The following is a 23090-nucleotide window of genomic DNA, read 5'->3' on the forward strand; positions in this document are numbered from 1 at the left end:
AGCATGCGAGCGGGGGGTTATTTTCGGCATCATACCATTTCATCTTTCTTTGTCTTTTTTAGACTTCTACTGCCTGTTTATGGGGCCTTTTCTACACAGACTTCACACAGCGAGAGGTGGTTGTCGCCTAAATAAAAACTCATCTCAATCTCATGTGCAAAACCCTCACTCTTTCTTCCCTCTTCAGAGGATGACAATTAATTTCACGGCCAGAGCCTCAAAGACCAGAGCCTCCTCTTCAAAAACAAACCAGCCTCTCGTATATCATTAGTGTCCGAGGCCTTCAACTTACTAGAAAGAGAGGGAAAGAGATCTGTTTCGCTGTCTCTCGCTCTCTCTCACACGCACCTCTCCTGACGAGCAGTCTGTGCTGTGCCTCAAAGGATGGGAGACCGTTTGCCCAGTTAAACTTTAATGTAACTGACAGCATAATCGAGGCCCATTTCATCCTTCATTTTCATTGCATTGTTTCAGAGCCTGTTGGTCTCAAAGAGCTGCCTTTCTCTGGCGGCTGCTGTGTGAGCTGATAAAGGTGAATAATGTGCTGGCGGAGCCACATATTAATCCCCATTAAAATGCAGCTGGCAGTGTGGAACTCTCCCCGGGGCAATATTAACTTTAAGCTTCATTTTGTCCTTTGAGTTTGAAATGAAGTTCTCTAAGTGATTTTTCAAAGTGATTTCAATGGGGCTTTCTCCATTCTGATTGTTATATAGTGTTCAATCAAACTTCATCCCAAAATAAATTGTTCGGCATTCCCTGCACTTATTTGAGATCATTTCCACACTGCCACGTAGGGCTGCACGATACGGGCAAAAAATGATTTGCTTAATTTTTTATCAATAATTGCAATTGTGATATGACTTGCAATTTAGATAAACACTTGGGTGAACTGTTGGAATCATGGAAATATAATGATTATTATTAGTTAGAATATAATAGTGGGCACTTTGAATACAGTGTTGTATGACAAAAAGCCAGGCAGGAGTTATTGTGACAGGGTAGGAACCAAAGTGTTGGTCAGTGTTTCCTAGGGGACCCTATAACCTTTAGCTACATTGAATGTTCTCTTAGCTATTACATGTAACTAACATATTCATGCTTCGCCTAATCCTCTTTGATTTAGAAGACACTGTTGCACAAACACGCTCATTTAGGCCTACACCATCACTGGTATCAGTCTGTATTAGCTAGCTACGTTTGCGCTGACTCAGAGCAAACGTAGCTATTAGCATTAGCTAATTAGCATTAGCGGCTAAAACGATGTATTTTAGCCACAACTTGCTTAGAAAAGACAAACTAGCTGTTTGTAGACAGTAAGATACAAACTAATAGTGTAATTATAGAACGCTTGTGGATTTACAGTGAGGGGCTGATTCCTCACCGTTCTCATGATCATTGCAACTCCACAAGGTGAGATCTTGCATGGAGCCCCAGGCCGAGGGAGATTGACAGTTATTTTGTGTTTCTTCCATTTGCGAATAATCGCACCAACTGTCACCTTCTCACCAAGCTGCTTGGCGATGGTCTTGTAGCCCATTCCAGCCTTGTGTAGGTCTACAATCTTGTCCCTGACATCCTTGGAGAGCTCTTTGGTCTTGGCAATGGTGGAGAGTTTGGAATCTGATTGATTGATTGCTTCTGTGGACAGGTGTCTTTTATACAGGTAACAAACTGAGATTAGGAGCACTCCCTTTAACAGTGTGCTCCTAATCCCAGCTCGTTACCTGTATAAAAGACACCTGGGAGCCAGAAATCTTTCTGATTGAGAGCGGGTCAAATACTTTATTTCCCTCATTAAAATGCAAATCAATTTATAACATTTTTGACATGCGTTTTTCTGGATTTTTTTGTTGTTATTCTGTCTCTCACTGTTCAAATAAACCTACCATTAAAATTATAGACTAATCATGTCTTTGTCAGTGGGCAAACGTACAAAATCAGCAGGGGATCAAATACTTTTTTCCCTCACTGTATATTAAGAAGCAAAGTGGAAATCAGCATCGTTAGCATGTGCTGCATTGACCATGCAGACTGAACGCAAGTGGTCTCGCGGTTGAGCAACAAAAACTGCACTCTAGTGACAGGGGGTGGGCCTTGGAAAGTGTGAAAAGCGGCATGGAGAGGGATAGGAGAGCGACAACTCAAGTAGTGGAGTAAAGTATAAAAACAGACGCTACACACGGCAGAGTAGCGTATCACATTTAACAAACCGAACATTGAAATACCGTTATAGAAGGTAAAGTAAAAAGTCAAACCGGCCCATGCCGGTATATAGTAAAACATGGTCAGCCTAATGAGCATGAGGATCTTGAGTAGTCTTACCTTGAGCCAGCCTCTCCAGCCTTTTCCCGTGCTCAGGTGGGATGGCGTACCTGAATCGAGGGCAAGAGAAAGAAAGAGAAAATTAGATGGGTGGAGGGGAGAAAAGAAGAGTGAGGACTAGGAGGATGGAAAAGACAACGCAATCAATGAAGAAGAAATGACCGTTTAGGGATCTAGCATCACCTCCTCTTCCTCTTTTTAATGACCATTTAGGGATCTAGCATCACCTCCTCTTCCTCTTTTTAATGACTATTTAGGGATCTAGCATCACCTCCTCTTCCTCTTTTTAATGACCGTTTAGGGATCCATCACCACCTCCTCTACCCTCTTTTTAATGACCGTTTAGGGATCCATCACCACCTCCTCTACCCTCTTTTTAATGACCATTTAGGGATCTATCACCATCCCCTCTTCCTCTGTCTTTGTAGTGCTCTTTCCCCCCTTTCAAATGTAATCATCAGTAAACGAGGGAAAAAGAGAAGAGGCAAATCGCTCTCCGTCCGCATTAGAGAGCCAGAGCTTTTATTGTGCTTGCTATTACCATCATTATTGCCACAATTATTTCCTCCACTTTAGAGAAAGCTTAACCCCTCAGAGACCTCTGCACAATGCACCATGTACAAAACCTGCACCTCACTCTCCCCTCTGGCCAAAAGCTTGTCTAGGTGATCAGAATAGAAAGGCAGATATTGGAGTCTATAGCAACGGAGTACAGCTGTGTTAGACTGCCACCGGGTGGGCAGAGAGGGTGTAGGTAATGAAGAAGGCCAACTTGCAGGTTTGTCTCAATATTACAATCGTAACTGTGTCTGGTCTGTCTGCATGAGAATCAAAGGAAAAAGTTGCTGGCGCCCCCCCCCAGGGATTTTCACATTCTATAACTAACTAACACGCCTTCGTCAGGTATGTGTGTGTGTGTTTGTGTATATACAGTGGTATCCAAAATGACTGGCACCCCTGACTGGCAATGCACAAACAATCCTTAAAAAAATATAAACAGTATAATTATAGACTTTAAATTCCACTTATTTAAGTTTGTCTTAAGGAACTATATTGAGCCATTACATTACTTCCTGTTTCACAAGGGTATAAAAATGAGGTAACATGCATGCAATATCCCTTTGTCATCCAACACTATGAAGAAAACAAAAGAACTGGCAGTTCAAAAGAGACAGATGGTTGTAGACCTTCATAAATCTGTTAATGGCTACAAGAAGATCCACAAACTATTGAATATACCACTGAGCACTGTCATGGCAATTATAAAAAAATTAAAAAGATATGGAACAGTTGAAAACCTCACGGGTAGAGGATGCAAATGCATTTTGCCCCCCAGGATAGGGAGGATGGTGAGAGAAGCAACAAAATCCCCAAGAATCACTGTGAAAAAATAGCAGGACTTGTTGGCATCTTGGGGTCACCAGGTTTCAAAAAGCACCATCAAACGCCACCTCCACAACCACTGTCTCTTTGGAAGGGTTGCCAGAAGAAAGCCCTTTCTGACCCCAAGACACAGACGCAAGCACTTGGAGTTTGCCAAACGTCATTTAAATTATGACTGGAAGAAGGTGCTCTGGTCAGATGAGACCAAAATTGAACGTTTTGGTCAGATGCAGAATCGGCATGTTTGGCGTCGAAACATAGATGCATACAAGGAGAGGCACCTCATACCCACGGTGAAATATGGTGCTGGAGCAGTGATGTTTTGGGGCTGTTTTAATTCCAGAGATCCAGGGGCACTGGTTAAGATTGATGGCATAATGAATTCCACCAAGTATCAGGCAATTTTGGCTGACAATCTGGTTGCCTCTGCCAGAAGGCTGGGACTTGGCCGTAGGTGAACCTTCCAACAAGACAATGAACCAAAACATACCTCAACATCCACACAGAAATGGTTCTGTGACAACAAAATTAATGTTCTGCCATGGCTATCTCAGTCGCCGGACCTCAATCCAATCGAAAATGTGTGGGCTGAGTTGAAGAGGGCAGTTGATAAGCGCAAACCTAAGAATGTGAAGGATCTTGAAAGGATCTGCATAGAGGAATGGTCCAAAATCCATCCAAATGTGTTCCTTAACCTTGTCAAACATTACAGGAAAAGACTCCATGCTGTTATCCTTGCCAGAGGTGGTTGCACTAAGTACTAAATGAGAAGTGCCAATAATTATGAAACCTTGATTTGTGACATTTCTTTTGTATTAAATAATTGTATGATTTTGGTTGGTTCCATTGAAACATTAATAAAGTACAGTATTTCTCACATGTTGGTATTTTGAGTTTCTCTCTATAGTTATATAGTTTATATTTTTTTAAGTATTGTTTGTGCATTGCCAGTCAGAGGTGCCAGTAATGTTGGAGCCCACCGTATGTATGTATGTACGTACAGTTGAAGTCGGAAGTTTACATACACATTAGCCAAATACATTTAAACTCAGTTTTTCACAATTACTGACATTTAATAGTAAAAATTCCCTGTCTTAGGTCAGTTAGGATCACCACTTTAAGAATGTGAAATGTCAGAATAATAGTAGAGAGAATTATTTATTTCAGCTTTTATTTCTTTCATCACATTCCCAGTGGGTAAGAAGTTTACATACACTCAATTAGTATTTGGTAGCATTGCCTTTAAATTGTTTAACTTGGGTCAAACGTTTTGGGTAGCCTTCCACAAGCTTCCCACAATAAGTTGGTTGAATTTTGGCCCATTCCTCCTGACAGAGCTGGTGTAACTGAGTCAGGTTTGTAGGCCTCCTTGCTCGCACACACTTTTTCAGTTCTGCCCACAAATTTTCTATAGGATTGAGGTCAGGGCTTTGTGATGGCCACTCCAATACCTTGACTTTGTTGTCCTTAAGCCATTTTGCCACAACTTTGGAAGTATGCTTGGGGTCATTGTCCATTTGGAAGACCCATTTGCGACCAAGCTTTAACTTCCTGACTGATGTCTTGAGATGTTGCTTCAATATATCCACATCATTTTCCTTCCTCATGATGCCATCTATTTTGTGAAGTACACCAGTCCCTCCTGCAGCAAAGCACCCCCACAGCATGATGCTGCTACCCCCGTGCTTCACGGTTGGGATGGTGTTCTTCGGCTTGCAAGCCATCCCCTTTTTCCTCCAAACATAACGATGGTCATTATGGCCAAACAGTTATATTTTTGTTTCATTAGACCAGAGGACATTTCTCCAAAAAGTACGATCTTTGTCCCCATGTGCAGCTGCAAACCGTAGTCTGGCTTTTTTAATGGCGGTTTTGGAGCAGTGGCTTTTTCCTTGCTGAGCAGCCTTTAAGGTTAAGGTTATGTCGATATAGGACTTGTTTTACTGCGGATATAGATACTTTGTACCCGTTTCCTCCAGCATCTTCACAAGGTCCTTTGCTGTTGTTCTGAGATTGATTTGCACTTTTCGCACCAAAGTACGTTAATCTCTAGGAGACAGAACACGTCTCCTTCCTGAGCGGTATGACGGCTGCGTGGTCCCATGGTGTAAATACTTGCGTACTATTCTTTGTACAGATGAACGTGGTACCTTCAGGCGTTTGGAAATTGCTCCCAAGGATGAACCAGACTTCTGGAGGTCTACAATTGTTTTTCTGAGGTCTTGGCTGATTTATTTTGATTTTCCCATGATGTCAAGCAAAGAGGCACTGAGTTTGAAGGTAGGCCTTGAAATACATCCACAGGTACACCTCCAATTGACTCAAAGGATGTCAATTAGCCTATCAGGATCTTCTAAAGCCATGACATCATTTTCTGGAATTTTCCAAGCTGTTTAAGGCACAGTCAACTTAGTGTATGTAAACTTCTGACTCACTGGAATTGTGATACAGTGAATTATAAGTGAAATAACCTGTCTGTAAACAATTGTTGGAAAAATTACTTGTGTCATACACAAAGTAGATGTCCTAACAGACTTGCCAAAACTAGTTGGTTAACAAGAAATTTGTGGAGTGGTTGAAAAAACGAGTTTTAATGACTCCAACCTAAGTGTATGTAAACTTCCGACTTCAACTGTATGTACAGTGGGGAAAAAAAGTATTTAGTCAGCCACCAATTGTGCAAGTTCTCCCACTTAGAAAGATGAGGCCTGTAATTTTCATCATAGGTACACGTCAACTATGACAGACAAATTGAGGAAAAAAAATCCAGAAAATCACATTGTAGGATTTTAATGAATTTATTTGCAAATTATGGTGGAAAATAAGTATTTGGTCACCTACAAACAAGCAAGATTTCTGGCTCTCACAGACCTGTAACTTCTTCTTTAAGAGGCTCCTCTGTCCTCCACTCGTTACCGGTATTAAATGGCACCTGTTTGAACTTGTTATCAGTATAAAAGACACATGTCCACAACCTCAAACAGTCACACTCCAAACTCCACTATGGCCAAGACCAAAGAGCTGTCAAAGGACACCAGAAACAAAATTGTAGACCTGCACCAGGCTGGGAAGACTGAATCTGCAATAGGTAAGCAGCTTGGTTTGAAGAAATCAACTGTGGGAGCAATTATTAGGAAATGGAAGACATACAAGACCACTGATAATCTCCCTCAATCTGGGGCTCCACACAAGATCTCACCCCGTGGGGTCAAAATGATCACAAGAACGGTGAGCAAAAATCCCAGAACAACACGGGGTGACCTAGTGAATGACCTGCAGAGAGCTGGGACCAAAGTAACAAAGCCTACCATCAGTAACACACTACGCCGCCAGGGACTCAAATCCTGCAGTGCCAGACGTGTCCCCCTGCTTAAGCCAGTACATGTCCAGGCCTGTCTGAAGTTTGCTAGAGTGCATTTGGATGATTCAGAAGAGGATTGGGAGAATGTCATATGGTCAGATGAAACCAAAATAGAACTTTTTGGTAAAAACTCAACTCGTCGTGTTTGGAGGACAAAGAATGCTGAGTTGCATCCAAAGAACACCATACCTACTGTGAAGCATGGGGGCTTTGGGGCTGTTTTTCTGCAAAGGGACCAGGACGACTGATCCGTGTAAAGGAAAGAATGAATGGGGCCATGTATCGTGAGATTTTGAGTGAAAACCTCCTTCCACCAGCAAGGGCATTGAAGATGAAACGTGGCTGGGTCTTTCAGCATGACAATGATCCCAAACACACCGCCCGGGCAACGAAGGAGTGGCTTCGTAAGAAGCATTTCAAGGTCCTGGAGTGGCCTAGCCAGTCTCCAGATCTCCATGTTGCCCAGCAACAGCCCCAAAACTTCACTGCTCTAGAGGAGATCTGCATGGAGGAATGGGCCAAAATACCAGCAACAGTGTGTGAAAACCTTGTGAAGACTTACAGAAAACATTTGACCTGTGTCATTGCCAACAAAGGGTATATAACAAAGTTTTGAGAAACTTTTGATATTGACCAAATACTTATTTTCCACCATAATTTGCAAATAAATTCATTAAAAATCCTACAATGTGATTTTCTGGAAAAAATTGTCTCATTTTGTCTGTCATAGTTGACGTGCACCTACAGTGGGGAGAACAAGTATTTGATACACTGCCGATTTTGCAGGTTTTCCTACTTACAAAGCATGTAGAGGTCTGTCATTTTTATCATAGGTAGTACACTTCAACTGTGAGAGACAGAATCTAAAACTTTGACTAGGCCATTCCAAAACTTCCAGCAGAATTCATGGTTCCTTCTATTAAGGCAAGTCGTCCAGGTCCTGAGGCAGCAAAGCATCCCCAAACCATCACACCACCACCACTAAAATTGCTAAAAAGCAACAAATTTGAAGTTTTGGAATGGCCTAGTCAAAGTCCAGACCTAATCCCAATTGAGATGTTGTGGCAGGACTTGAAACGAGCAGTTCATGCTTGAAAACCCACACGTCACTGAGTTAAAGCAGATCAACAACTACAGGAAGCATTTGGTTGGAGTCATTGCAGCTAAAGGTGGAACAACCAGTTATTAAGTGTAAGGGGGCAATTACTTTTTCACACAGGGGAATTGGGTGTTGCATAACTTTGTTTATGAAATAAATATGTAATTGTTGTGTTATTTGTTCACTTATGTTCCCTTTATCTAATATTAGGTTTTGGTTGAAGATCACAAATATGCAAAAGTAGAGAAAATTAGAAAGGGGGCAAATAATTTTTCATAGCACTGTGTGTGTGTATGTATGTATGTATGTATGTATGTATGTATGTATGTATGTATGTATGTATGTACAGTGGGGAAAAAAAGTATTTAGTCAGCCACCAATTGTGCAAGTTCTCCCACTTAAAAAGATGAGAGAGGCCTGTAATTTTCATCATAGGTACACGTCAACTATGACAGACAAATGAGAAAAAAAATTCCAGAAAATCACATTGTAGGATTTTTAATGAATTTATTGGCATATTATGGTGGAAAATAAGTATTTGGTCAATAACAAAATTTTCTCAATACTTTGTTATATACCCTTTGTTGGCAATGACACAGGTCAAACATTTTCTGTAAGTCTTCACAAGGTTTTCACACACTGTTGCTGGTATTTTGGCCCATTCCTCCATGCAGATCTCCTCTAGAGCAGTGATGTTTTGGGGCTGTCGCTGGGCAACACAGACTTTCAACTCCCTCCAAAGATTTTCTATGGGGTTGAGATCTGGAGACTGGCTAGGCCACTCCAGGACCTTGAAATGCTTCTTACGAAGCCACTCCTTCGTTGCCCGGGCGGTGTGTTTGGGATCATTGTCATGCTGAAAGACCCAGCCACGTTTCATCTTCAATGCCCTTGCTGATGGAAGGAGGTTTTCACTCAAAATCTCACGATACATGGCCCCATTCATTCTTTCCTTTACACGGATCAGTCGTCCTGGTCCCTTTGCAGAAAAACAGCCCCAAAGCAGGATGTTTCCAACCCCATGCTTCACAGTAGGTATGGTGTTCTTTGGATGCAACTCAGCATTCTTTGTCCTCCAAACATGACGAGTTGAGTTTTTACCAAAAAGTTATATTTTGGTTTCATCTGACCATATGACATTCTCCCAATCCTCTTCTGGATCATCCAAATGCACTTCAGACGGGCCTGGACATGTACTGGCTTAAGCAGGGGGACACATCTCGCACTGCAGGATTTGAGTCCCTGGCAGCGTAGTGTGTTACTGATGGTTGGCTTTGTTACTTTGGTCCCAGCTCTCTGCAGGTCATTCACTAGGTCCCCCGTGTGGTTCTGGGATTTTTGCTCACCGTTCTTGTGATCATTTTGACCCCACGGGGTGAGATCTTGCGTGGAGCCCCAGATCGAGGGAGATTATCAGTGGTCTTGTATGTCTTCCATTTCCTAATAATTGCTCCCACAGTTGATTTCTTCAAACCAAGCTGCTTACCTATTGCAGATTCAGTCTTCCCAGCCTGGTGCAGGTCTACAATTTTGTTTTTGGTGTCCTTTGACAGCTCTTTGGTCTTGGCCATTGTGAAGTTTGGAGTGTGAATGTTTGAGGTTGTGGACAGGTGTCTTTTATACTGATAACAAGTTCAAACAGGTGCCATTAATACAGGTAACGAGTGGAGGACAGAGGAGCCTCTTAAATAAGAAGTTACAGGTCTGTGAGAGCCAGAAATCTTGCTTGTTTGTAGGTGACCAAATACTTATTTTCCACCATAATTTGCAAATAAATTCATAAAAAATCCTACAATGGGATTTTCTGGATTTTTTTTCTCAATTTGTCTGTCATAGTTGACGTGTACCTATGATGAAAATTACAGGCCTCTCTCATGTTTTTAAGTGGGAGAACTTGCACAATTGGTGGCTGACTAAATACTTTTTTCCCCACTGTATGTATGTATGTATGTATGTATGTATATACACACACACACACTCTAGCGTTCAAAAGTTTGGGGTCACTTAGAAATGTCCTAGTTTTCAAAAGAAAAGCATTATCAGCAACCATCAGTCCTGTGTTCAAATGGCACATTGTGTTTGCTAATCCAAGTTTATCATTTTAAAAGGCTAATTGATCATTAGAAAACCCTTTTGCAATTATGTTAGCACAGCTGAAAACTGTTGTGCTGATTAAAGAAGCAATAAAACTGGCCTTCTTGAGACTATTTGAGTATCTGGAGCATCAGCAATTGTGGGTTCGATTACAGACTCAAAATGGCCAGAAACAAAAAACTTTCTTCTGAAACTCGTCAGTCTATCCTTGTTCTGAGAAATGAAGGATATTTCATGTGAGAAATTGCCAAGAAACTGAAGATCTCGTACAACGCTGTGCACTACTCCCTTCACAGAACAGCGGAAACTGGCTCTAACCACAATAGAAAGAGGAGTGGGAGGCCCTGGTGCACAACTGAGCAGGAGGACAAATACATTAGTGTCTAGTTTGAGAAACAGGCGCCTCACAAGTCCACAACTGGCAGACACCAGTCTCAACGTCAACAGTGAAGAGGCGACTCCGAGATGCTGACCTTCTAGGCAGAGCTGCAAAGAAAAAGCCATATCTCAGGCTGCCCATCTTAATCTTTTCATTGGCCAGTCTGAGATCTGGCTTTTTCTTTGCAACTCTGCCTAGAAGGTCAGCATCCCGGAGTTGCCTCTTCACTGTTGACGTTGAGACTGGTGTTTTGCGGGTACTATTTAATGAAGCTGCCATTTAAAATGATAAACTTGGATTAGCAAACAACGTGCCATTGGAACACAGGACTGATGGTTGCTGATAATGGGCCTCTGTACGCCTATGTAGATATTCCGTTTCCAGCTACAATAGCCATTTACAACATTAACAATGTCTACACTGTATTTCTGATCAATTTTATGTTATTTTAATGGACAAAAAAAAAAAAAAAATCAGACATTTGGAGCAGTGGACATTTCTAAGTGACATACAATTTAGTGTACATACAATCATATCTGAGCATACATTTACACCATATTCAATAGTAGGCTATACAAGGCACGGAAAGGCAAACATTGTCATATTTAATCGAAATTGCTATTTCTGTTTAAAAAATACAGCATAGCAAATCTAGAGCGCTAATCACAACACATGTTCTGTAAAGATGCAAACTTTGTTAAAAATGTATTTGATTTATTTAACAGAAAATAAAAGTTGCACACCCTCAATACCCCTGCCTGCTCTGTTTGTTATGGACAATGGATGCGATTGGGTTGTCAGCAGCGGTCCCTTGCAAGTCCAGACCCAACGTAGTGGTAGTGTTGATCTGTGATCCACTACAAACTCTCAATGCATAAGTCATGAATCACAATTGTGTCGATATTGTAAGAAAATGTTGTCATTTCACATAACCCTTATTTGTTTGTGTTAGGAGTGAAGGTGATCTAGAGTTTTTCTGCCTCTAGTTGCACAGGTGACATGCTGGTAGAAATGAGGTAAGACAGATTTCAGTTTTCCTGCATTAATCAAATCAAGCTTTATTTATACAGTATATTCCAGACATGGAATGGAACACAATGTACTTTACAGAAGAAAAAAAAACATTTTAAAAAAATATGAAAATAAAAGCTGAAATATTTACTCCACAACAAAACGTAACATAACAATCTAAAGAATGACAAACTGAATGACTAAAAAGCACCGTAAGCAAAGCTAAAAATGTGTTTTAAGATCTTTTAAATATGTCTTTGTGAGACGCGGTGTGGGTGAACGGATCTCCGCATGTGTATTTCCCACCGTAAAGCATGGAGGTGGTGGTGTTATGGTGTGGGGGTGCTTTGCTGGTGACACGGTCTGATTTATTTAGAATTCAAGGCACATTTAACCAGCATGGCTACCACAGCATTATGCAGCGATACGCCATCCCTTCTGGTTTAGTCTTAGTGGGACTATCGTTTGCTTTTCAACAGGACAATGACCCCAACACATTTCCAGGCTGTGTAAGGGCTATTTTAACAAGAAGGAGAGTGACGGAGTGCTGCATCAGATGACCTGGCCGCCACAATCCTCCGACCTCAATCAAATTGGGGTGGTTTGGGATGAGTTGGACCGCAGAGTGAAGGAAAAGCAGCCAACAAGTGCTCAGCATATGTGGGAACTCCTTCAAGACTGTTGGAAAAGCATTCCAGGTGAAGCTGGTTGAGAGAATGCCAAGAGTGTGCAAAGCTGTCATCAAGGCAAAGAGTGGCTTTTTGAAGAATCTCAAATATATAAAATATATTTTGATTTGTTTAACACTTTTTTGTTTACTACATGATTCCATATGTGTTATTTCATAGTTTTGACATCTTCACTATTATTCTACAATGTAGAAAATAGTGAAAATGAAGAAAAACCCTTGAATGAGTAGGTGTCCTAAAACTTTTGACCGGTTGTGTGTGTGTGTGTGTGTATATAAAATGTATGTCACCTTCGTGTGAAGAAGCACAATGATTTTCCTCGCCTGCACAAGTAAAGTCATTTGGGCACTGGACATTTCATGATTTGGATTTAGCCCATTTTCGATCAGACATATGAGGATCAATATTACAAGCAAGTCTCTTCTTCTTATTGGTGTCCTTTAGTAGTGCTTTCTTTGCAGCAATTAGACTATGAAGGCCTGATTCACGCAGTCTCCTCTGAACAGTTGATGTTGAGCTGTGTCTGTTACTTGAACTCTGAAGCATTTATTTGGGCTGCAATTTCTGAGACTGGTAACTCTAATGAACTTATCCTCCGCAGCAGAGGTAACTCTGGGTCTTCCTTTCCTGTGGCGGTCCTCATGAGAGCCAGTTTCATCATAGCGCTTGATGGTTTTTGCGACTGCACTTGAAGAAACGTTCAAAGTTCTTGAAAGTAATGATGGACTGTCGTTTCTCTTTGCTTATTTGAGCTGTTCTTGCCATAATATGGACTTGATCTTTTACCAAATAGGGCTATCTTCTGTATACCAACCCTACATTATCACAACACAACTGATTGGCCAAACGCATTAATAAGGAAAGAAATTCCACAAATTCACTTTTAACAATGCACACCTGTTAATTAGCTTATACACTAACTTTCACACATCTAGATGGCCGGGCGGGGTGGGTGTGGAGCCAGAGACAGCAGGGGTTCAAACTGTGGAACCCAGTTCCTACATTTGAATATAAAAAATGATTTTATCAAACAAAACTATGCTACATTTTATCTCTGGGACCCTTAGGATGACAAATCAGAGCAAGATGACTGAATGTAAGTACATTATTTACCTTCAGAGGTGAATGTATCAAACCAGTTGTCATGATAAGTTTTTTGTTGTTGTGCACTCTCCTCAAACAATAGCATGGTATTTTTTCACTGTAATAGCTACTGTAAATTGGACAGTGCAGTTAGATTAACATGAATGTAAGCATTCTGCCCATACAAGACATGTCTATGTCCTAGAAAGTTTGCTGTTACTTACAACAGTCATGCTAATCACATTAGCGCACGGTAGCTCAAACGTCCCGTATACGGGACACCGATCCCATAGAGATTAACACTTCTTTGGTTACTACATGATTCCATGTCTTCACTATTATTCTACAATGTAAAAATAAAGAAAAAACCCTTGAATGAGTAGATGTGTCCAAACTTTTGACTGGGACTGTATGTTTTAGCACAATGTTCCAAATGATTGCATCGCAAAAATCAAGTTATTTTTGTATTCCCCCCGTTGTTAGGAGCGTGCTGTCTTTTTGGTCTCGTCTCCTTCACTCATTCTGTGCTGTGTGTTTTGTGCACCTTCACACACAGGCACCAAACCCCTCCCTCTGCCACTCAAAACAACACGAATGAGAACTTCCCCTGACAACAAGCAGTTACATTTTAGTCATTTAGCAGACGCTCTTTTCCAGAGCGACTTACATTTTTAAAACTCACTATTTGTATTTGAGGTTTGGTCCAACAGAATCAGTCATATGGACACTGAAACACTTAAGACATTATTTTACTGTAATAGACGAGAACTTAACCTTTCTGACGATAGTGTGCGCAGCCACGCACCTCCTCCAGGACTGCCGCACAGAACAAATGCCAGGCCGTGCAGACCCAAGGGATTGAACTTCACAGAGTTCGCCCCATTAGTTTGCACAGGGCATTCGGAAAGTATTCAAACACCTTGACTTTATCAACAATTTGTTACGTGACAGCCTTATTCTAAAATTGATTTAATCCCCCCCAATCTACCTACAGACAATACCAATTTGTAACTCGCTCTGGATAAGAGCGTCTGCTAAATGATGTAAATGTAAATACCCCATAATGACAAAGCAAAAACAGGCTGAGAATTTCTTGCAAAATTATAAAAAAACTGAAATAACATTTACATAAGTATTCAGACCCTTCACTCAGTACTTTGTTAAAGAACCTTTGGCAGCGATTACATCCTCGAGTCTTGTTTGGTATGACGCTAAAAGCTTGGCACACCTGTATTTGGGGAGTTTTCCCATTCTTCACTGAAGATCCTCTCAAGCTCTGTCAAGTTGGATGGGGAGCGTTGCTGCACAGCTATTTCAGGTCTCTCCAGAGATGTTCGATCGGGCTCAAGTCCGGACTCTGGCTGGGCCACTCAGACATTGAGACTTGTCCCGATGCCACTCCTGCGTTGTCTTGGCTGTGTGCTTATGGTCGTTGTCCTGTTGGAAGGTGAACCTTTGCCGCAGTCTGAGGTCCTGAGTGGTCTGTTCATCTTTCCCTCGATCCTGACTAGTCTCCCAGTCCCTGCCGCTGAAAAACATCCCCACAGCATGATGCCACCACCACCATGCTTCACCGTAGGGATAGTGCCAGGTTTCCTCCAGACGTGACGCTTGGCATTCAGGCCAAAGAGTTCAATCTTGGTTTCATCAGACCAGAGAATCTTGTTTCACATGGTCTGAGAGTCTTTAGGTGCCTTTTTGCAAACTCCAAGCTGACTGTCATGTGCCGTTTACTGAGGAGTGGCTTCCGTCTGGCCACTCTACCATAAAGGCCTAATTGGTGGAGTACTGCAGAGATGGTTGTCCTTCTGGAAGGTTCTCCCATCTCCACAGAGGAACTCTGCAGCTCTGTCAGAGTGAACGTCAGGATCTTGGTCACCTCCCTGACAAAGGCCCTTCTCCCACGATTGCTCAGTTTGGACGGGCAGCCAGCTATAGGAAGTGTCTTGGTGGTTTAAACTTCTTCCATTTAAGAATGATGGAGGCCACTGTGTTCTTGGGGACCTTCAATGCTGCAGACAGTTTTTGGTTTTTGCTTTGACATGCACTTTCAACTTTGGGACCTTATATAGACTGGTATGCCTTTCCAAATCATGTCCAACCAATTGAATTTACCACAGGTGGACTCCAATCAAGTTTAAGAAACATCTCAAGGATGATCAATGGAAACAGGATGCATTGGAGCTCAATTTCGAGTCTCATTGCAAAGGGTCTGAATACTTATGTAAATAAGGTATTTTTTGAAAGCCAGATCAGTGATTATTGCAAAACAATCCAGGTTAAACTATTTTGATGATATGGTAAATTTCAAGTGTGAGTGTTAGTTCACTCTGAGGGTGTGCGAGGGGGGTGCTGTGGGTTTATTTAAGATTATCTTTGAAGAGGTAGGGTTTCAAAATTTTCGGAAGATGGGCAGGGACTCTGCTGTCCTAGCTTCAGGGGGAAGCTGGTTCCACCATTTGGGTGCCAGGACAGAGAAGAGCTTGGACTGGGCTGAGCTGGAGCTGCCTTCCCATAAGGGTGGGAAGGCCAAGAGATCAGAGATGGGTTGGGGTGTAGGGTTTGAGCATAGCCTGAAGGTAGGGAGGAATCAGCATGAATCTGGATGACGGTCAACGCAGCAAGATGGAAAACATCCATTGACCTCAATATAATTGATTAGGCAATTAGAACTATTGCCAATTGTCTTCATTCATAAAACACTTCCAATGCAACAATACTGTGGCACTGACGTCGCTAAAGTGAACACTCATCTCTTTCCTCCCGGAAGAGACACAAAAACAGCAAGCGTCATCTAATACCCGATAAAACTACACAAATAATAATGGGCTCTCTCTCTCTGCGTAAATGGAGTCAATGCAACCCTAAGATTGTCATTTTTAGCAGTTTCTCTTACTCTCCGCAAACCGCCTGGTGATCTTTACAACATCTGACAGCAGATTATTGTGGGGGGGGGGTATGACAGATGGGAGCAGAGTTGGAGGGGAATGGAGTTAATTTCACAGTTGCTGCACAGGGGGGTTAGGCAAACCTCTCCTTGCACACAGTTTAACATACTGTAATTACCCGAAAAGTGAAAATGATTCAATTTCCTAAAAAAAGAAGGGGAAGAAGAGTGTGTGTGTACACTGTTTGATTGTTCCCCCCACTACACACACATTCACAGTTAAACAGAGTTGAGGGGTGCATCCATCTGAGTAAATGTACTTTTAACGAGTGACAAGGAAAGATTGCTTTTCCTCACAGGGGCATATGTAAGAAGAGGGAGAGGGTGGGGGAAGGGAGGAGGAGAATAGGGGAGGGAAGATATCTTGAGAGGGTTGCTTGGAGGGGAGACTTGAGACTTATGGATCAAGAAGGATGCTACTGAAGCATGACAACCCTACTCCATTATACTATGGAGAGGCTGTGACTTCGTCCCAAATCACAACGTATTTCCTAGGTAGTGCAGTACTTTAGACCACAACTCAGGTCAAAGGTAGATCACTGAATAGGGAATAGGGTGCACTTTGGGATGCCACCTCTCTGTTTAAGTGCCCAGGCATAAGGGCTTTTGAAAGGCTAGATTCTAAAAATTAAGACAGATTTCTAAAAGAAGAAGACAGCCTGTAAACCAAAAATATAGATATTTTAGATGGAGCAGTAGATTGATGGCTAATGGAACTTGGCTCTTCATAGAGCGGTAGAGTGATGGCTAATGGAACTTGGCTCTTCATAGAGCGGTAGAATGATGGCTAATGGAACATGGCTCTTTATAGACCATTAGTGATGGCTAATGGAACATGGCTCTTGATAGAGCATTAGTGATGGCTAATGGAACATGGCTCTTCGAGAGCGGTAGAGTGATGGCTAATGGAACTTGGCTCTTCATAGAGCGGTAGAATGATGGCTAATGGAACATGGCTCTTTATAGACCATTAGTGATGGCTATTGGAACATGGCTCTTGACAGAGCGGTAGAATGATGGCTAATGGAACATGGCTCTTTATAGAGCAGTAGAGTGATGGCTAATGGAACATGGCTCTTTATAGAGCAGTAGAGTGATGGCTAATGGAACATGGCTCTTGATAAACCATTAGAGTGATGGCTAATGGAACATGGCTCTTGATAAACCATTAGAGTGATGGCTAATGGAACATGGCTCTTGATAGAGCATTAGTGATGGCTAATGGAACATGGCTCTTGACAGAGCGTTAGTGATGGCTAATGGAACATGGCTCTTGATAGAGCATTAGTGATGGCTAATGGAACATGGCTCTTTGTAGACCATTAGAGTGATGGCTAATGGAACATGGCTCTTGATGGAGCGTTAGAGTGATGGCTAATGGAACATGGCTCTTTATAGACCATTAGAGTGATGGCTATGGAACATGGCTCTTGACAGAGCGTTAGTGATGGCTATTGGAACATGGCTCTTGATGGAGCGTTATAGTGATGGCTAATGGAACATGGCTCTTTATAGACCATTAGTGATGGCTATTGGAACATGGCTCTTGACAGAGCGGTAGAATGATGGCTAATGGAACATGGCTCTTTATAGAGCAGTAGAGTGATGGCTAATGGAACATGGCTCTTTATAGAGCAGTAGAGTGATGGCTAATGGAACATGGCTCTTTATAGAGCAGTAGAGTGATGGCTAATGGAACATGGCTCTTGATAAACCATTAGAGTGATGGCTAATGGAACATGGCTCTTGATAAACCATTAGAGTGATGGCTAATGGAACATGGCTCTTGATAGAGCATTAGTGATGGCTAATGGAACATGGCTCTTGACAGAGCGTTAGTGATGGCTAATGGAACATGGCTCTTGATAGAGCATTAGTGATGGCTAATGGAACATGGCTCTTTATAGACCATTAGAGTGATGGCTAATGGAACATGGCTCTTGATGGAGCGTTAGAGTGATGGCTAATGGAACATGGCTCTTTATAGACCATTAGAGTGATGGCTAATGGAACATGGCTCTTGACAGAGCGTTAGTGATGGCTATTGGAACATGGCTCTTCATGGAGCGTTATAGTGATGGCTAATGGAACATGGCTCTTTATAGACCATTAGTGATGGCTATTGGAACATGGCTCTTGACAGAGCGCTCACACACACGCAATGCTCACACACACGCAATGCTCACACACACACAATGCTCACACACACACAATGCTCACACACACACAATGCTCACACAGTGATGCTGGTATTGATAGGTACAGTCTGTGCAGGTCCCATAGGCCACACACTGAGCGAGAGGCTTAAAAAACCCAGGAGGGGAGAGAGACTAAATGAGAGGAAGAAAATAAAGAAAAATAGAATCCTTCCCTCCAAGCTGAACAGACATGGCGCAGGGGACCTCCAAGGGAGAGAGCAAGAGGGGGACAGAGTGCGAGAAACAGAAAAGCCTGCCTGTGCAGTAATGAGCGCTGTCACAGCAAGGGAGGCCTGGCTCAGTTCAGAGCCCCTCTTTCTCATTCCACCATGAAAACCTCCCTCTAAACCTCTCTCATTCCACCATGAAAACAAGACAAGAATGTATTTTAGAAGCTACCCTCCTGTAGGTTTACACCATGGCTCTGCAACCCTGTTCCTGGAGAGCTAGCCTCCTGTAGGTTTACACCAGGGCTCTCCAACCCTGTTCCTGGAGAGCTAGCCTCCTGTAGGTTTACACCAGGGATCATCAACCCTGTTCCTGGAGAGCTAGCCTCCTGTAGGTTTACACCAGGGATCACCAACCCTGTTCCTGGAGAGTTGTGATTCTATGGTCAAAAACATAACCCAGCTAGGCTGCAGTCAAGCCATCCCCAGCAAGAAAGTAGGACTACGATAAAGGTATGAAAGGTTAAAATAACAAGGGAAGAGGAGATCGATCCTTCTCTGATGGCGGAGTGGGTATTAGTCACCCAGCAAGACCATGGAGAGAGAGACACACACACACATGCTCTCACCTCGCAGACACAGCTTAAAGATGACGGGCACTGCGCCAGACGCCTATACTAGCTGACCGCTACTAAGGTCGCCCGGTGAGGTCACCGCCGTTACCGGTACTTTGACGAAGTGTCGCCCTCCATTAGCGTTCTGTCGATACCCTTATCTACCGCCATTACCTTGCCGCCGTGCGACTCACTTAGCCGGGAGTGGCTGTTAGTCTGAGGCTACGTCCCAAATGGCACCCTGTTCCCTATTTAGGGCCCAAAGGGCTCTTGTCTAAAGTAGTGCACTATATAGGAAATAGGGTGCCATTTGGAAGGAACCCCTTCAGTGTGTGATACTACAGGGTCTATGTAGCAATGCTGGTTTTCCCACTCGCTTCGAAGTGAAATGGTTGGCGAAAGTGATGGAGACGTGTCAGCAAATAGAGGCTCTTTATGTGACTCAGTGTTGGGAGAGCCATAAACGTTAGGAAATAGAATTGGATGCCGAGTGAAGCCTTTGGGAATAGCGAGCCTCGACGAGGGGGGTCGTATTACAAGAGGAATAAGAAAACGATGGGGGAGAGAGAGAGAGAGAGAGAGAGAGAGAGAGAGAGGTGTCGGAAGAGCGCTACTGCCATCTAGCGACGAGTGATGGGATGGTTGGCCCTGGACTATTTAATTACTTGTAGGACACAGACACTCATATTCACAGAGAAATACACACAGGGGGCGGGCTTTGTGTGTGTGTGTGTGTGTGTGTGTGTTTGTGTGGGAAGCAGCTGCATGAGGAGAGGGGGAGAGAGACGACAAACAGGGTACAATTTCAAATTGACTTTACACGCGATATCCATCTCTTGCGATACGGATATTGCACATATCAATATTGCAATTTGGATGTGAATTTGATTATTGTGCAGCCGTAACATACACTTATATATAGACCTACATTCACGCAAACACAGTCAATGACACACAAACAGTGCCAAATTCCAGTCAATATGTTGCTCATATTGAAGATGCTTTGCACTACAGAAGCCACCTGGCTCCTTAAAAACTTTTCTAAGTTTAGAGCAGTGGTCTCCAACCGGTCGATTGCGATCGACTGGTCGATCTCCAAGGCATTCCTAGTCGATCACCAAACATTTCTGTAAAAAAACAAAACGATAAAGCCTTGTGTTGCTTCTTTCTTTATTTATTTTGCTGTTGGTCATAGCTGCACTTGATTCAGCAGCCCTAGCAGCGGGAAGGCAAAGTCCTCCCATTTTGAACCATTTCATGTGTCTGAAGGTAGAACAACGCATACCCGGCAGGGACAGAGAGCAAATCAAGTGCACCTATAGGCCTACCGCTGGCCAATCACATAGTTCAGATCACTGTGTCTACACAGTTTCCTCGAGCCATAGGCTGTAAAAAGAAGCCTCACAACACACAGCAAAGTTGATACTGTAAGATTTCAAAACGTTTAAAACCATGACTAGAGACTCAACGAATACAGCAAAGAGCTGCTGTTTTCATGAGTAAGTTCATGTATAAGTTGTTATTCAGCACTGTCAACACTTTGTTCAACACTTTTCTAAGCCATTAAAAAGGTGCGTTCTCCCTACTTCCACTCACGCTACAACCAGCACTGCAGCTGCAATGAATGACTATAGCAAAGTGTTCCGATAAGCTTGCGTTGTTATTATTAATGGCTTGTGTCTTTAAAAAATATATATAAAGGAATTTTTCACTTTCTCTGGGCATAGAAGTAACAACATGAATTTGTGCATGAGGCAGAAATAATGCAGCGCAACTTTCACCATCAGCTGGAGGATGTGTTCCCTTTTCTCAGCGGAGGGAGGGAGAGTGGAGGGACGGTGAGTCGGGTGAGAGGCAGCCTCACCGAGGCAGAGAGAGAGGCAGAGAGAGAGAGAGGCAGAGAGAGAGGGAGAGTGGAGGGACGGTGAGTCAGGTGAGAGGCAGCCTCACCGCTGCTCCCGCCCTTAGACTGACCATCACATGCAGGCCATCAGTCCAGTAAAAAAATTAAATGATTATGCTTACTCAACTATGCCTCAAAAGTAATACAACACATTATCTATTACCAGTGTGATCATATACCTACATTTTTTAAATATAATTTCTAACTGGTCTGAGTGGTAGATCTCGGCTTGCATTTTGACTAAGAAAGAGTGACAATTGGTCTAGACTGTCCTCCAGTGGCCACCTGTTTAACTACAGAAGTACATGGACAGTCTCCTTAACTCAAAAACAGGAACTCACTTTCAGCTTTACACATGTAGAAGAATGATAGATGCTAGAGAAGCCACTGCCAAAGCCTGTCCAGATCCTGAAATCAGATCCTGAAATCAAGATTTCGGCTTGCCATTTTTTAAAATGTAGATGCAATTGAAGCAAAGAGCTGTCACATAAAATAGAGAGAACCACGAAGAATGTGTTGGAAATCCCCCAATATATCAAAAATAAGTGCCAAATGACAAATTAAGTAATTTGAGGAATATTTCTAAGCGAGCAGAGATGCAGAGAGAGAGAGAGGCAGCGAGAGAGGCAGAGAGAGAGGCAGAGAGAGACAGAGAGGCAGAGAGAGAGGCAGAGAGAGAGAGGCAGAGAGACAGAGAGGCAGAGAGAGAGAGAGGCAGAGAGAGACAGAGAGGCAGAGAGAGAGGCAGAGAGAGGCAGAGAGAGAGGCAGAGAGAGAGGCAGAGAGAGACAGAGAGGCAGAGAGAGAGGCAGAGAGGCAGAGAGAGAGAGGCAGAGAGAGAGGCAGAGAGAGACAGAGAGGCAGAGAGAGAGAGAGGCAGAGAGAGGCAGAGAGACAGAGGCAGAGAGAGAGAGAGAGAGGAGACACACAAATAACTAAAAAGACTAATCTAGCCACTGACCAGGACTTGGGCTCTCCAAAGTGCAGGTAGTTGATGCTGTAGAGGTCCATGTCCTCGGTGTGCCAGGCAAAGGTGGTCTTCCACATGCCAAAGTACAGGTAGGGTGTGTTCACTCCCTCGATCACAATGCCACACTCCTGCTCCACCATATCTAGCAGCGTGTTCAGGTGGCCGATGTTCCACTCACTGATCTCCTGGAAACACACAGACAGAGGGAGGTGAACACTGTGACCCAATTAAAGCATATTGGCTACATTTACCAATTAAATTGAATGAACATAGCCAGGCCTATAGACATGGAGTTGCACTGTTTGTTTGTCACAATTGTACTTCAGCTAGTCTTATACCAGTGAATAACGTAGCTATATTACTATGGAGGACTAAGATTGCCATTGCTGTTCAAGGCCATGTAGTAATACATGTTCACCACCAGATGGCATCAAGGCCACACAACATAGACATATTTCAGCTGGTATTTTTTATTAAAACATATAATATAATAATATGCCATTTAGCAGACGCTTTTATCCAAAGCGACTTACAGTCATGTGTGCATACATTTTTACGTATGGGTGGTCCCGGGGATCGAACCCACTACCCTGGCGTTACAAGCACCATGCTCTACCAATTGAGCTACAGAGGACCACAAAACTTCTCAACAAGTGTTACTGTCGGGTACTAAGGAATTCCACACAATGTGTAGCTACAGTGCATTCAGAAAGTATTCAGACCCCTTCCCCGTTTCCAAATTTGGTTACGTTACAGCCTTATTCTAAAATGGATTCAATAAAAAAATGCCATCAATCTACACAAAATACCCCATAATGACAAAGCGATAACAGGTTTTTAGAATTAACAAAACGGAAATATGTTATT

General features: G+C 42.8%; 1 protein-coding gene across 3 annotated transcripts in view; it reads right to left on the reverse strand.

Moving 5' to 3' along the window:
- Positions 1-23090, reverse strand: part of LOC121576531 (lysine-specific demethylase 4B-like) — an 84291-nt gene that overhangs the window by 44251 nt on the left and 16950 nt on the right. For 2 of the 3 annotated variants that reach the window (XM_045223479.1, XM_041889749.2), the window contains exons 5-6: positions 22215-22408; positions 2326-2375 (exon numbers count right to left, since the gene is read on the reverse strand). In XM_045223479.1, the coding sequence (XP_045079414.1) occupies positions 2326-2375; positions 22215-22408 (244 nt within the window). Of the gene's footprint in view, positions 1-2325; positions 2376-21310; positions 21662-22214; positions 22409-23090 lie in introns of those variants that run through there. The other variant, XM_045223480.1, reaches the window with a different exon arrangement.

This window comes from Coregonus clupeaformis, chromosome 11 (assembly GCF_020615455.1).
Source record: "Coregonus clupeaformis isolate EN_2021a chromosome 11, ASM2061545v1, whole genome shotgun sequence".
Classification (NCBI taxonomy): Eukaryota; Metazoa; Chordata; class Actinopteri; order Salmoniformes; family Salmonidae; genus Coregonus; species Coregonus clupeaformis.